General features: G+C 36.0%; 2 protein-coding genes across 2 annotated transcripts; both read right to left on the bottom strand.

Moving 5' to 3' along the window:
- Positions 1-415: 415 nt before the first annotated feature.
- LOC128220465 (uncharacterized) lies at positions 416-10,961 on the bottom strand. The gene is made up of 5 exons (XM_052928910.1): positions 10,713-10,961; positions 9,137-9,379; positions 8,766-8,941; positions 7,990-8,158; positions 416-5,714 (listed from the first exon to the last, which is right to left on the bottom strand). The coding sequence occupies exons 1-5, from the start codon at positions 10,834-10,836 to the stop codon at positions 1,477-1,479; spliced, it is 4,950 nt and encodes a 1,649-aa protein (XP_052784870.1). The 5' UTR covers positions 10,837-10,961; the 3' UTR covers positions 416-1,476.
- Positions 10,962-14,557: 3,596 nt separating this feature from the next.
- On the bottom strand, positions 14,558-16,275 carry LOC128226577 (uncharacterized). Its single transcript, XM_052936562.1, has 2 exons — positions 15,970-16,275; positions 14,558-15,790 (listed from the first exon to the last, which is right to left on the bottom strand). Exons 1-2 carry the CDS (start codon positions 16,178-16,180, stop codon positions 14,880-14,882), a joined length of 1,122 nt encoding a protein of 373 aa, XP_052792522.1. The 5' UTR covers positions 16,181-16,275; the 3' UTR covers positions 14,558-14,879.
- Between the last annotated feature and the right edge of the window lie 472 nt (positions 16,276-16,747).

The following is a 16,747-nucleotide window of genomic DNA, read 5'->3' as shown; positions in this document are numbered from 1 at the left end:
CAACAAACTTGGTAGGCAAAGTATTAGAATATATTGCACATAATGAACTTAATTGTATTTGTAGTGACGTAGTTGATATAGAAGATACGTCCCTATTTCGATATCATAGAGTAAAATAAGGATACATTAAGTGCTTGAGATGCACTACCTTGATAACTCATTTTTGGTCCCAAAACATGAGCGAGTCTCTTTAAAAATGAAAAAAATGATTGAGCGAGTCTCTTTAAAAATGAAATAAATGATTAAGCTATATATATCTTCTTTTATTTCTTCATTTCTGGTGTACAGTGAGGAAATGTTTAACATGAAGGTACAACACTACATACATGAAGAATTTTCAAGTGCTCTGAAAATAACAGAGTACAATAACATAATTTTTGAAACAAATAGAACCATTGTTTCTTTTTTTCTGATATAAAGAAATATTTGCAGTTTAAAATTCGGACACTATATTTTTCTTTTATTTCTTACCACAAAGATACCTTTGAATTATAAAGCAAAAACAATATGAGCAATAATTCATCTGGACCTCGGTTGATAGAACGACATAAAACAAAAAACACTTACGTCGTCCATTGCCTACAAGTTTTGAAGTTTAATGGAATAAAACTGTATATAGTTTTACACTAAAATCACACCGAAATCAGTAGATCTAGATCTAACTAATCAGTTTTAATAAATAAGCTTCAACTGTAGTAGCATTTATTTAAAACTGTTTCTTGTTCAGAATTTGTCGATTGTTACTAAGAATAACAATCCCACTCAATGGCCTGTAAACACTGACACAGACCCAGCAGTTGGATCATGGAATCAACAAATAACATAGTTTAATTGCAGCGAAAGGCCTCCGGCCTAAAATGCAACTTACAATATAAATTGTGTAGCGATATAGTACAAGCGTTGGTCATTTTTTTACATGAAACAGTGATATACTAGTAACAATATACATTATATGTACAGCGGTATAGCTCAAATGCTTATTCAATGACAAATACAAATTCAATCGTATAATGACATATTACATATAATAAATCAAATGACCTTTTATATCATACAGTGCAACTTTTAGTTCTATTATACAGTTCAGGTGTGAAACAACGGCGAACTCGATGAAACGTTTATGCCGAAATGATTTAATTGCTTGACAAAAACTCTTTTCTGATTACAAAATCCTCCAGCAGATAGTTTGATACATCAAATATTCATTGTTCACTGGTATATGATATTCACGCATACAGAACATTATGATAAGTATGTTCGTTTATACAATGTTTTTTAAACAAACCTGTAAATGTTTTATATTGAAATCTTTTTTATCGATTGTTTCCGTCGGTAACCGACTGATAATTATTACCCGGTAGGTTAAATAATGACTTTGTTTTACTCATTTAAACAAAAATACCTGTAATTGTGCTCTTTGTGAAATTGCATGTATTGTTCGTGACGTTTATCACGACCTCAGACCCAAACCATAATTTACCAGGTCTGCCACGGAGGTAATTCACTTGTGTCAATGCACAGAATTCCCCCCTGGTCTTGGAACGATGCCCAACAGAATATCTTCTTCGTTGTAAATTGTGTTGCAGCAAGAACACCGCATTCATTTACTAAATGATACAGTTTTGAATCTCGAACCAGAATATCCAACGAAACGCTTTGATCGTAAAGCATGAGCTTGGTTTTAGGGTCATACGCTTTGTATTCTCTCCCTGACTGTATCTTCACAATAAATCGTTTAGTTGAATTTCTATCCGGGGAACGACCCTCCCCGATACCCGGTAAATGTGAATCGTATCGAAGGCGCAACATCTCCTGTTTTGAATATCTGTTCCATCCATGAACATCTTTAGTATCTTCTGTGTCCTTCATTGTGATACGCACTGTGTAATTTTTGACAATAATTTGACAAATGGGTTTATGTTTTTTCCAGTGCGCTGATTGACATTCTCTACCACAGTATGCTATTTTCTTACAACTGCTGCATTGTTTTAATGGCACATTTGTAATTTGGCAATAAGAACAAGAACCTGCCTCTTTGAAGACTTCTTGTGGGTTCTGACATCCCGTATCGTTGTCCCTCATAACGTTTCTAGACGTCAAAATTGGCGGGTTAGAAAATTTCGTTGACTCGTCATCTATCATACCTTCTGATTTAAGCTGTTTGACGGTTTTTGAGTTCGCTTTCGTGTTTAGATGTATGTTTTCGAAATCATGACGTAATGCACGTAAACTTGGTCCGCTATGATCTCGAATTGTGTTTCCATCTAATGTTACAACTGCCGAAAAGTTGACTCCTATGTAAACGCCGCCACATTTATTTCCGAAAACGTCGTTTTTTGTGATAAATGCACTAGATCGTGTTTGGAGTAGTATTCCCCACATCCAATTATTTGAAATTCTATTACTTTCGATCAAATATGAACCGCCGCTCAAAGATATGCCTGACTGTCCATTACTGTGTATCGAATTTCCCGTTATCTTTGCACTTGACCCATTTTCCGAATTCGTTGTGGCAATGAGACGGAGTTTGTCCACATATTCTTCTGCTCCTCCCAACCAAATGCCTTCAGATCCATTGTTACGAATGTCTGAATTTCGTATTTCACCGATTGCTTTCGGACCGATCGCTACACCATGAAGCTGGTTGCCGCGTATTATACATTTGTCAACCTCGACTTTCCCTCCGTTTCTCGACTCAATTCCAGCTTGACGGTTATTTTCAATTGTACAGTTTTCAATCTTCATAAATGAATCTATTCCATCACAAAGCGTACCACCACCTCCACATCTGTTTATCGTACATTTTTGAAGTATGGTTTTGCCACCATTCATAACTACAATTCCAGGTGATCCTGACTTACCCGAAGAGACTATATCAACCTCATTGAGTTTAAACATATACACACATTCTGTTTTATTAGTGTTTCTACAACCGACTTTACCATCACAGTTTGGAAATGCTTCACACGCCTTAACGCCGTTCGAAAATCTACAACTCACAAATGTTGCCGTAACTAACTGACCAACACATACTTCAGCACTTTCGGATCCGAATTCGACATTTTCGAAATGCACGTAAATGCTTGCTGGCTTGATGTAACCGAATGATTTAAATGAGGTACCAGCTGGCCAAAACAAGGGAATTGTAAAAGGTGAAGTTAGTTTTACATCTTGCTCAATTCCTATTATCTGTACGCTTTTTGTTGGAAAATGTTTTCCAAAGTTGTAGATTCCTGTCTTGAGAAGCAGTGTTGTGAACGACATATTCTCCAACGAGGCCATTTCTTCCCCCAGCATGTTTAAATTTTCAATGACTTTGTATCGTATCACTGGATATTCTATTCTCATTGCTTGTAAATTCAAACAGCCTTGATTCAAAACTCCAGCACTTGCAGCCGCAGCTAAACCAATTGATTCGAATTCTGCAGGAATTTGTTTCAGTTTGATGAGGTTTGAAATTGCTAATGCCTTCCTGCAATATGCTTTCCAGTATTTTCTGTCTCTTTCGATGCATGCATTGGCATCGTCTAAAGCTTTATGGAAGTCCATGATATTAAGGTTGGCGGCACTCCTGTTTGCATACGCTCGTGTGACTTGCTCATCATCCATTGAACCACGTATTACCTCCGAATATATTCGAATAGCATCGTGATGTTGACCTTTTTTGAACGCATCGTTTCCTATATCATTTAATTTCGTACTGTCTGCTTCGCTTAGTCCCGTCTTGCATTCAAGTGACACATCTAATCCCGTCGCGATCGCATTTTCGATCTTATTTTTGTCTTTCGGCATAAGTGGAATTCGTATCGAAGAAAGTTTTCGGCATACATCGATTGATATGTCAGTAGAAGATGAAATTATCTTCACCATTAGGTCTTGGTCAGCTAATGCCTCGTTATGTCTTTGATAAAGACTATGATACACAGCGCTGTTGTGTAAAAGTATCGCCGTCTCCTCCCTGAATACAACGTTTTTGAATTGTTCATTGTTTCTAAATATGTTTAGAATATGCCTCTTCACCTCATTTGCATGATTGGCTAATCTATGCCAAAGATGAAGAGTGCCTCTTTTGAGCGTTTCTGTTTCGGAACATTGCTGCAAAACTTCCACAGGCTTTGCACATTTTTCAAAAGCTTTACAGACGATGTTTGCTGTAAATATAACAATATTTTCTTCCTCATTATCTCGTTTTAGCTTTTCGCGAACAATATCTTGAACCAGACGATGCACAGACAAACCGTTTTCACTTTTCTGTGTTTGAAAAAGAGAAAACCTTGACAGTGTTTCCATAATTTGCATTGCATCAATATCATATTCTGCATCTTCTGTGCTATTAGGATCTCCTTTTGATGACATGAGGACATCAATCAGCTCTTTCGGAATATCATCGCCGTGTAAAAATGATGACGCCCAAAGAAATTTCATTGTCGTTTCTTTCAATCCAAATTCATCAGAGTGATTTGCAATGTATTCAAAGTTTATCTCCCATGTTGTCTGCACAGCCAAACGATAATCTTGCTTAGTACCTTCAAGCCTCTTTAAAACATTCAAACGTTTATGTTTAAGTTTTTCAAAGTACGTTCGATATGAACACCCATGTTTTTTTAGACCTCTTATATAAATCGCTGCTTGCTTCAGTGCCAATGGATGTCGACCTAATTCATTCACGATCCCAATGACTGATTCCGCGTCGTCATCAACGTTCAGCGCGGTTCGTTTTTCCAAAAGGAGAATGCTTTCTTCTTGCGTGAACACGTCAAGAGATAAGCAGTCGTCCTTTTCAACTTGAAATGTTTCCTCAGCATCGTCAGCATTACGGCGAGACGTTATTATGATGTGTGCGTTTGAATTGCGAATGCGGGCATCAAATAGAAACTCTTTTAAAACACCACTTATATCATCGGTATCCATATTATCAATGAGGAGTAACCATCTATGTTTCAACGATGTTAGCCATTTTGTCGTTTTGTACAAGGTTTCCTTTACATTTTTCCCAACTGTTTCTATATCAAAAGCTAAACATTGGATCGCATTGCAAAAGGTTTCCTCGCATTCTGCGTTGATGGAGAAAACATGTTTTTGGTAGTAGTTGGCATATTCCCATGCGTATTCAACTGCCAAAGATGTTTTTCCTGTTCCCCCAAGACCGCATATAATTTGCATACAAGAGACGGCACCTTTAGACTGAAAACGTCTAGCAAGAGTCTCTTTTTCAGCGGCTCGACCTGTAAAATCATATAGTCGATTTGGAACATTGAAAAATGGCGTGATTCCTTTTGTTGTGTCTGTCTCTTTTTTTCCTGTATCACCAACACGAAGTTTATTTGTAAACACCTTATCTTTCAACGTTTCAAGGTCATCCTTTACAGTTTGTATGTTTTCTGTTGCATCGGACAATTTAATCTCTGTGCAAGCAACGCGTTCTGTTGTTTCGTTTATTTCGGAACGCAATTCAGCAATATTTTCTGAATTATGTTCTACTTTTGCAGCAAGGAAACTGGTCTTTTTCAGAAGTGCCTTTTGATTTGATTCCAGTGAACGAAATGTATTATCCAGTCTGACTGTTATTTTATCGAGGGCATTACTGCAAGCTTCACAGTTTTCATAAGTCATTGTCTCCAATCCGATGATGTATTTAGCAAGAGCTTTCGTCTTTTCGTTGAAACATGTCAAAATATCTATCCCAAGTGTTGTCCCAGACAGGAAATGAATTCCTGTAATAAAACAATGTTAATTTGTGTTAAGATAACCTTCTATGTGAAATGAAGTAAGGACGAGTTGAATTTAGATTGTGTAGCAATGTGATTGATCTCCCTTCCTTCTGGTTTATTGAATATATTTGATTGATTCTTAAAAATATACCGTTTAAGCCAGCGTAAGAGGACGTTGACAGTGTTGCACTTTTCATAAATGTCAGTAAACGTTGTCAGTCGATAAACAGTCTCAATCAAACCGAGACAGGCTTTTTGATTGAAAAAAAGAGTAATTTTGACTATTTTGGTATTCCAATTTTGCCTAGAAAAAGAAAAGAATCCTTTAGAAAGTGAATGTGATGAAGTTAGTTTCTTTAAAAATACGACAACTCTGCCATACAAAACGGTTGCGTTCTATCCACTTTTAATGGAAAATGAATTTTAATAAAATAAATGGGTTTAACATGAAATTAGGATTATGTTGTTTACATTTGGAAAAAAGGTTAAAGTTTAGACAGTAAGAATGGGGACAAACAAGGCTTCAATTTTTAGCTCACCAAAACACAAAGTGCTCAAGGTGAGCTATTGTGATCGGTCTTTGTCCGGCGTCCGTCAGTCCGTCCGTCCGTCCGTCCGTCCGTCAGTCAGTCAGTCCGTCCGTCAACAATTGCTTAAAAAACTTCTCCTCTGAAACTACCTAGCCAAATTCAATGGAACTTCACATGAAGCTTCCTTGTGTGACCATCTACAAAAATACAACAAGGGGTCACGATTGATCAACAACAACAAAATGGCCGACTTCCTGTTTTGCTTTAAAAAACATCTTCTCTGAAACTACCGATCCAAATTCAATGAAACTTTACAGAAAGCCACCTTGGGTGACCCTCTACAAAAATACAACAAGGGGTCACGATTGATCAACAACAACAACAACAACAACAAAAGCTACAACAACAAAATGGCTGACTTCCTGTTTTGCTTTAAAAAAACCAACTCCCCTGAAACAACTGCTCCGAATTCAATGAAACTTTACAGGAAGATTCCTTTGGTGACCCTCTACAAAAATACAACAAGGGGTAATGATTGATAAACAATAACAACAACAGCAACATCAACAAAATGGCCAGCTTCCTATTTTGCTTTAAAAACATCTCCTCTAAAACTACCAGTCCAGATTCAATTAAACTTTACAGAAAGCTTCCTTGGGTGACCCTCTACACAAATACAACAAGAGGTCATGATTGATCATTAACAACAACAACAACAACAATAACAACAAAATGTTAAAATCTGAAAGGTTATGTAAAGTTTACTCTTGAAGCAAGGGCAGCAAGTCCTGCGACATGGTCTGCCTTTTTGTTAGAGATATCACTACTTTCTATTTTTAGTAACGAAGGAATATATTTCAAATTTTATAAAGTCTTCAACATAGTCACTTCTTTGGTATTTATTGTTCTTTTTTTAGATTCATAGATTCAAATAATTCTTATTCACTTTATTCTTCAAAGGAAATTTCATTTTTACTATACGATAACTTTAATAATCAGACTGTTCCATATTCTAAGCTACAATCTTATTTTCTGTGTTGATAGTGAATAATGATTGATGTTTGTAAAGACAAATTTGATTTTGATCATGTGAAGGAAGGCGATGTTGACGATGGAAGAAGCGATAATATTAGTGGATGGCGCTGAATGTGTTCTGATATTTGATTTTTAGAGCTTAAGGCAGTTTATTGATTTTATTGGATGGTGCACTGTTTGTTGTTTGTGTATCTGTACTAAAAGTTCTTTCAGTGTGCAAGCAATTTAACATAGTTTTGTCAGTGTGCAGGCAATTGAACGAAGTCCTCTCAGTGTGCAGGCAATTGAACAAAGTCCTGTGAGTGTGCAGGCAACTGAACAAAGTCCTGTCAGTGTGCAGGTATCTGTACCAAGTGCTGTCAGTGTGCAGTCAATTATCAAGTCCTGTCAGTGTGCAGGCAACTGAACAAAGTCCTGGCAGTGTGCAGGTATGAGAATCAAATTCTGTCAGTGTGCAGTCAATCATCAAGTCGTATCAGTGTGCAGGCAACTGAACAAAATCCTGTCAGTGTGCAGTCAATCACCAAGTCCTGTCAGTGATTAAATAGGCAACATATCTGACCAGTATGATTTTCAATATTCTTTGAGAACAAATACCAAGCTATATTGATTACAAAGGTTAAACTCTTTTACTGCGATTTAGGGCCATCATGGCGCTCTTGTTTTAGAAACCCCTCACTGACATTGGATGTATGATGAAATTATAGACCAACCGTTCGTTTCCCATAATGTCAAATCGGCTACCACTTTAGCTGTCTCTGCCACAGAGAGTTGCATATTCTTTACCACTTTATGCATGATCTGAAAAGCACTTTGGTACTTCAAAACGTCCCACTCATCAAAGTTTGCATGTGCCCAAGGGTTTCGTACGTCTTTCCGGAGCTGAAAAAGACTTTCAAGATATAACATAAGGAATACGTGTATCATAATAATAACTTGAACTAAAACTAAAATGGTCGGACAATGAATCAAACTATTTGTTTTGTTTTTGAATAAGCACGATGTTAAGTATTAGTTTTGTTTGTGTGACGTTGTGAATGGACTCGAAATATTGTCTTATTTTCTGTTGAAGGAAAAATGATTTTATTATTTTTGGATGTTAACACGATGTTATGAGTAGTTCGCATTTCTTTAACTTGCATATTCTCAACTATATTTTTTGAAAGCCATTTTGATATCTTACATCCGTTTTGACACAGTCATTGAGACCATATATGATACAATAGAACGTGTGTTATCTCGATTCATTTTCAAACACTAGTAATTGAGAAACAGAGAGTGCTTTTATGTCTCCATACGGGCCATTCATGTTGAAACCTGATTAATATGACGCTCGGCTATACCTTAATCGTATGATAACAAGTCGATTGTTTGCCTAGAGATATCGGTATCCGTATGTCAGGGATCGACAGGATTGGTAGTTGTTTGTTTGATGTGCAGGGCTATGCAAACATGCACATTTATACATTTAATATGGAAATAAAAAAACCTCATCTGCCGCTTTCTTAAAGATTGTTGAAAATCCGTCCATGTTTCCAATAATGGCGAGCAAGGCGCTCGAGTCGCATGAGTCATCAAATCCACTGTAATGCGCTAAATGTGTCTGTAGAAATAACTTTGAAAAATCCGCTGCATGTTGCACTTGAAAGTCGTATTTCTTAAAATCTGAAATTTTTTAAACGTAAATATACATATAATATACATATACGTAAAAGTATACATGTTAGGTAAGCGGAACGGAATTATTTTCCTGCGTAAAATCTGATATGCTTTTAAGTTAAAGTTGTTTTCAATTACTAAGACTATTAGCGTACAGGTTTACACGATAAGGAGAAAATCCTGTTTTTTCGCAAGACGTACCCTTTCTGTGCTGAACATTGTTGTTGATATTCTCGTAGTTGAGTTTCTTCTTTGTTGGCGGGTAATCCTTGAGATAGTTCAAAAACGTCTGTGCATGTATATTGTCTGACGCCTGGTACTTCGCGTATTCCTTCAGTGCAATATGTTCCACGAACGGTCTGAGGGCAGGTGAAATGACATTATGCAAGGCTAGCCCGGTGATTAACCATCGCTTAACATCATCTTCAAGATCTGGGTTTATTGCTGCAAATTATTGAAAATGTTGCATCAAACACCTAGCAGTTTGCATATCTCTATAAAAATAGTTCTGTATCAAGTACACGTCACAAAAAATGCGTGTTGAACAATGTCAAAGGACCACAAGAAAACATTCACCACCCTTGAAAATCATAATATATTTGGATCTCTAGTATACGACGTACATATGACAGTTAAGTTCCTATCTTGACTCTCCTATTGCGTTTCCTGAGTTGACGCATATTCTGTCAATTGCTTTCATAGTCCGATGGAAATAACTTTTCTGGTACAGTAGCCATTGATATCAGTGACCAATGTTTACATCTGACCCATCTTAGACTCGTGCTGAGAATTGAATGTAAAGCATGCCTAAATATTGAGAAAGGCCTATACGCTTGTGATCGATTAATTGGGATAACGTGTATATCAGAACTCGGTGACCCCACTGCCGCTGTTCAAACAGTTACATTTCTATCACGTTTAAAAGACATGTGGGCGTAACGTTTTTGCGTTCCTGGAATCTTTCAGAGGAAATTTGCAATTAATAAGTGTAAGAATAAATCATAAATCGGAACCATGCATACCGTAAATGTAAACCATAAGGGTTTATCGTATTACTAAGCGTATTGTGCGATCGAATTCTAGTAAAGAGATATTTTTAAAATAAAACAATATGCGTCTGTATTCTTTTTATTTTTTGAACCTCAGTTAGTCTTCAATTGAAATTCCTCATCTTACGCCCGTAGATAAGATGACCCGTCAGTCATTATTGATATGGTATAATACTAGTTGAACATATGGTATAGTTTTGTGCTTATACTAATAACTATGTACCCACAGAATCATATGTTGCATTATATCGTTCAAGGACCACGGTCTGTAATCGCAAATAAGTTGAGTTGGGTCATACATAGCCAAGGGTACTCAGAAATTATTCGCAATATGACCCCGCTGAGCTAGGCAAACTACTGGTAGATGAATCCTATTTCATTTATATCTAAGTTCTTTACTTTAGTGCACTCAAACCTCCAAGAAGAGTATCTATTTCCGGTCAAGTCTAACGAATGGGATCGCCAAACCAATTCTAATTTAATCGTTTAAAAAGCTATAGAAGAAAATAAACACTAATAAGCCTTATTAGGTGGGTTAATTAGAGGCCCGCTTAAGCGTGCTAACAACTAAAAAGACATGTGTGCCAACATAAAGAAAATTCCTACTTGTTTTCCTTGACTTAATAATTAAATTGGCAGTCGGGCATATTCCAGCTTATTTAATTCCATGTTTGAGATAAAGCAAATTAAAACAATACTATAACATTCTTATGAAATGTATGATTTACCTTGATCTGGACTGCCATCTTTTGACATGTCAACAATAACAGCTTTTAGGTCCTTGTTCTCCTCCCATTGTTTTTTCAGCTCAAATATTGGCCTCTTTCTCTCCATGTTTAAATCTAAAAACATATGTTAAACAGCCTGTTTCTGTAGTTCAGTAGGAATGTATAACATGATTAAGTCAAATTTAAATACTAGTAGTCGTTCCTGTATTGAAAGGGTTCCATTTTTTCACAGAATACAGTACATATTCACTTCCCTCTCTTCACCGACATGCCGCTGCACTTTCGACCGGTTGTGTTTTATCCTGGTCTCGCTGATAAGCTATATCAGCTTGAACTTCACGATGTGAAGAAGTGAATATTCATGTATACATTCCGGCTAAACATGTTGTGGTAGTTTTCCTTGTGTTGACATGTACGTCATATTTTTATCCCCCGCCTATGAAATAGGGAGGGGGATATTGAAATGGCGTTGTCCGTCCGTCCGTCCGTCCTTCCGTCCGTCCGTCCGTCTTTTCTTCCGTCCGTCCGTCCTTCCTTCCGTCCGTCCGTCCGTCACCTGCGTTTTCTCAGTAACTAGCCGGTATTATTTCATGAAACTTAAAATAAATATGAACCACTATACTGGAATGATGCCCGTCCAAAAAAGAATTGATTGGTTAATTGTCCTTAGAGTAATTGCCCTTGATTTTTTGAAAAATGCACATTCACAGCCATTTCTCAGTCACTAGCTGGCAGAATTTTATGAAACTTAAAATAAATATGAATTTCTATACTGGGATGATGTCTGCTCATTTTTTTTTGGATTGGTCAATTGTACTTGGAGTTATTGCCCTTGATTTTTTGAAAAAAAAACTCATTTACAGCCATTTCTCAGTAACTAGTTGGTAGAAATTCTTGAAACTTGAAATAAATATAAACCAACATACTGCGATGATGCCTGTTTATTTATATTTTGGATTGTGTAATTTCTATATGAGTTATTTGCCCTTGATTTATTAAAAGATCCATGTTTGCAGCCTTTTCTATGCAACTAGCTGGTAGAATTTCATGACACTTGGAATAAGTAAGAACCAACATACTGTGATGATATCTGTCTATTTTTCTTTTGGATTGGTCAATTTTCCGTAGAGTTATTGCCCTTGATTTATTAAAAAATCATTGTTTGCAGCCGTTTCTCAGTAAAACCAATGTGCTTATCTTATTCTTTCTGAGATTTTTTTTAACCTTCAAGCACAAACAAGCCATCAAGCACAAACAAGCCATCGTTGGCGGGGGATATCTTTTCACTGAAAATGCTTGTTAAAACATATAACTCACAATATACTCGTGATTTGATTTGTCCAAAATACGTTCCATTTTTTGTGTATCTGAAGGGAGATTTAATGTTTCATCATTTTTTTTCGGTTATCTTATGAAGGTACATGTACAGATTTGACCTTATTTTGTATTTTATCTTCAGAGGAGTTTTACATACATCCTTGCAATAATTGTATTCATTGTTTTGCTATTAAAACCAAAACAATTTTAAGCTGGTCTCAAGTTCCCGAACTATCTTAAGCCCTTTATGACAGGATCATTCTAAGCTCAATATATTTTGTTTAAATTTCGAGACGTTTTTAAAAGGACATATCTTGAAAATGATCAAAACAAACATTGTTTTGGTTTATAAAAGAAGTTTAATTAAAAATCTTTGCTAAATTTAATATGGCAGTTAAACATGGTTACGATTAAGATATTTCGAGTGTCGGGGCCAGGAGCCCGTTTTAGGGAAGGATCTTAATCTTAACCTGCAGATAAGTAATAGATGGCTAGTTTATATATTTACTTGCTTGACATGGTTTATAGCTTAAACCATCGTTAAAAATCAATTCAGACAAACACATTGCAAGATAACCGAAACAATGGCACTAAGATGCAATTGCAATTTATCTGTTTTGAAACGATACGTCAGTTGATAAGATGGCCCAATGCCCGCCCTTAAAGTGACACTCGTATTCAAAATCAATACATATACTGTACATGTATAACATACATACATTTTGACTGATAAACCTTAAACTACTTACTAAATAATGCATTCATGTAAATATTATCCACTGATAACAAGATTGTAACCATGAATTTAATAGCAGAAAATATTAAATGATTGGTGATACTAAAATATATACTGTGGTCTACTTTAGCATCATGCGGAAACGAGGTTTACCTTACACTCCCGGTGATGGAAGATACTTATTATCTCCCATTGACATTTTCCACCGTACTGAACTGGTAAGGCTGTTTAGAACTATGTACATCTTTTCGGAGGGATACAGTGAGTTAGAAACCGCAAAAATGTATATTTATTCCATTCCTTAAATGAACTGCCTTTCGGCAATTGCATTTATCAATCGATGAACGCAACTTCTTCGGATATGTTCGGATCGCCATTCATCGCATAACAATATACATGCAAACTATTGATCTTGTTATTGTTTGTATTGTGTCAGCAGGTCCCGTAAGATATAAATCAACATTTTAGAAAGTGTTAATTTATTATATTTTAATGTATTGCTGCCATAAGTGTTTCAATTCTACGTTTAAAAGTGATTTCAAGTGGTTGATCTTTTCCCGCGTTATTGTGACGTCATTTGAAAAAACTTTTCCGGTTACAGTCGGGTCGTTCTATTTACAGAATGGGTAAGAAAGGATTACTGAAAAGTATTTAAATGAATTAAAGTATTTTTTTTAACAATTCTTGAATTAAATAATGAACTATTGGTGTAAATATAAGGAATGAATTGCAGGGTTGATGTCTTTATCGGGGATATGAACGCAATTGGGCTGGTCAAAGCACGCGTGGTGTCCTTACTTAAAACATATGTGTACGCATACACAATGTCCACAGCAGTTTTATGGGTTCCGTGATGAGGCCTTTACATTTTGATCCGTATTCACATGTTATGTTGTTACCCTTGTCAGTTTTACAGAGACTGAGTCTGGTTGTCCATGATTCAAATAATTTTGTTTCGGCCCTTACATTGTGTCTCTTAACAGGGTATATATTTGATTATTTACTGCTATGCTCGTCCCTCATTGCAGTGTTCATTGCATTATTGTTATTTTACTCTGACATCAGTTAGATATGAAAATTGCCATATATTGATGATTTAACAAAACGGATATAATCGTATCTCCCCAACAATATGCGTATGCCTTCCTTACTCAACCAACAGGTCGTGGCTTAGGCAACGAAAATTTAAAGAAAAAGGCATGTCTGTTGATAAGAAGCATTCAGGATTTAACACGTTCTTATAATGTTTATTTGTAAATGCCATTTGAAAATCGGTGAAAGGTGCATTTGAATTCTATATTTCAACCTCAATACTCAATATATTGTTTTGTTATCATTAAGGTAGTATAAAACACTTAGTCAAGTCATGGTGATGGTACTTCATAAACAAACATCTGCTTTATTATTCAGCATTGTGTCGCAAAAAAACAACTTTCTTTCTCGTTAGATGGCGATCTAACATCGACATAAAACTTCCAAGCGATTGGACACTAGATTTTTTTTAAGACGTGCGAGCATTGTTTCTGGTCCAAGCAAAACATCCGATGGAAGGCAGTTATATGAAGTGGCTGCACTCTAAACACTTGGTAGACAATAACGTATACGATATCAGGGTTTAGCGAAAGGGGTACCGTCCGTTCACCGTGATACAAACCCCATATCGTGTGGTCTAAATTTATCAAATATTTGTGTATCTGTCATGGTTTGTTTTATAATATTTTATTGAACTTCATTGAAAGTTAAATCAATGATTTTTATTTAAATAATATTTATCCTTAACATGTTCCTTTATTTTCAATACAGAATTATATTATATACTAAGCTTTTATTATAGTTTCCTTTCATGTCCTAAATATATTCGTAACATTTGTCTTGGGTGCCATGCTTATTACTTATTACAGTGCGAACTGGAAACAAATTAAGGAATTTATGGAAATGAAAATATTTAATTTAATTTTTAACATTATGTAATGCTTGTTTTATGAAGCATACTAAATCGTTTGCGTTACTAAGTATTGCTTAAATTATATAAAATCGCCAATCACAGGTATACAATATACATACAATACGATTCAACAAATGCTGATTCTATATTGTTCTTATTTGCATTGGCATTATACTGTTACATATTTGGGTCCAACCCGCATATTTTCGATAAAGGATTTTGCCAAGGTTGGAACATATTTCGCAATGGAAATCATACTCATTAAAAGTTCCTCGTTCACAGGAGATCGAACCTGGTCGCATGGAAGTAGTGTCTTCTCGGCTGCTTTACCTGCTGTGTGGTATTTTTCAGCTTGTTTCAAACTATATTGATGTTTCATGTAATAGACCCCTAGCAAATAATTGGCCTCTGCAAACTTTACATGGCAACGAGGCGCTCTGTCTAAGTATCGTATAAGATAGTCTTTGGCTTGTTCAGGCTCTCTATCAATGCAATGATAAGCAATGGCGTACATGGCAATCACGTCATTTGTATCGAGCTTATAAGCCAACTGAAACATATGCAAAGCTCTCGACGTCTGGTTGGTTATGCTATAATGTGCACCAAGGATATGGTACAATTGTGCCAGAATGCATTTTTCGTCCCTCACGCTTTTTGTAGCTTCAAGTTTTTGCGCAAATAATTCAAGACTTAAAATTTTCTTCTTCGAAATTTCAAAATCTTTTGTATTGTCAGAAACGGACAAATTCCATAGATCTATCTGACAAATGACTTTGAGAAACTCGGCTAAGGCATCATTGGGATTAAACGAAAGATACCCTTCTATCCAATTAACAACATAACGGAAATCGAAGAGAAATTGCCTTCGGATATGTTGTTCAAGAAGTAGACCTCGTGCAAAACTGTGAATCCCATTTAAAATGAACTTAAATGAGTCATGAACTTCAGTATTTTTCATTTGAGAAGTGTGAACAGTGCTCAGGCATTGCCATCCAGAAGAGTAATACATTAAAGCTGTCAGATAACGTCTGGCGGTCGGTGAGTCAGGAAACTTAATCATCTCTGATTCGGTAACTTGTCCTTGAAAAGAAACCAGAGGAAAATGTAATTCATATGTTTAATTATGATGAACAAAAGCGATATATTTATTTGTATTTCTTTATACTCCAATGAGTAGATGTCAAAGAATTTATATAAAACAGCTATGTCTGTTTTGTTCGAACAGATGTGTGATTGTTAAAAAATATGTTTTCTCTCACCCCTTTTTGATCTCATCTTTTTGGCAGAATCTTGGGAACACTCGATGTGATAGTGCTGCGCTTCTTTGAACTTGCGAATATCCTCTTCAGGCAAAACACTCAGTAAAGCCATCTTTTTTTCCTCAGATATCGTTCCTTGGAGAATTTTGAGTATGTCGTCATCTTCAATTTGGATCGATCTTTCCTCAGATGATGAGTGAATTTCTTCCATTATGCGTGTAACTTGCACTGTTTGAAGTTTGTCAACAGAGTTTTGTTCCTACCTAAATGCACTTCCAATATTATGTAGTTTTTTTATGAATTGTTACATTTTAATTTGAATGTACAATGAAACATAAACCCATGTTCAAGTTGCCGTTGTACGTTTTTATCAGTAACCAATACAAGGAAGTTTCAATGTCAAAAACAAACATATCGCCATCACCAAGATAACGTTGAAGTCTACTCAGATAACACACAGATTACCCATATGAATTTTCGCCCCTGACGACACGAAAATTAACCTCCCACCTTGTTAATTGTGTTGTTCATTGTGTTACGACCGATTCATGGAAAATGGCCCTACTCAGTCTCTCATGCGACTTGTCATCATAACACTTTGGGTGAGCAATGAATTTGTAGTATGATATTTTCTAATAAGGGTAAAGTATTCAATCGGAATAAGGAACGCGTATGGGAGAGAAATGATAGAACGGCATATGGCCTCCGAGAGGTAAATGGTTATCCGTCAAAGTTGGCCCGACCGACTCGCTACCAATTTCCATGTTAATGTTATATA

Source organism: Mya arenaria, chromosome 1 (genome assembly GCF_026914265.1).
Source record: "Mya arenaria isolate MELC-2E11 chromosome 1, ASM2691426v1".
NCBI classification, from domain to species: Eukaryota; Metazoa; Mollusca; class Bivalvia; order Myida; family Myidae; genus Mya; species Mya arenaria.
Note: the sequence above shows the minus strand (reverse complement) of the source record. Positions and strands in the feature narration are given on the sequence as shown.

What these genes read in the sequence shown, in the direction of transcription:
- LOC128220465 (XM_052928910.1), bottom strand. Translation starts at nt 10,836, where the DNA reads ATGTTTTTAGATTTAAACATGGAGAGAAAGAGGCCAATATTTGAGCTG. An exon ending in CAATGTTCAGCACAGAAAGG is followed by an intron (nt 8,942 to 9,136) that starts GTACGTCTTGCG and finishes AAAAAATTTCAG; the next exon opens with ATTTTAAGAAATACGACTTT. An exon ending in GACATTATGGGAAACGAACG is followed by an intron (nt 5,715 to 7,989) that starts GTTGGTCTATAA and finishes GTTTTATTACAG; the next exon opens with GAATTCATTTCCTGTCTGGG.
- LOC128226577 (XM_052936562.1), bottom strand. Translation starts at nt 16,180, where the DNA reads ATGGAAGAAATTCACTCATCATCTGAGGAAAGATCGATCCAAATTGAA. An exon ending in AAAGATGAGATCAAAAAGGG is followed by an intron (nt 15,791 to 15,969) that starts GTGAGAGAAAAC and finishes TTTCTTTTCAAG; the next exon opens with GACAAGTTACCGAATCAGAG.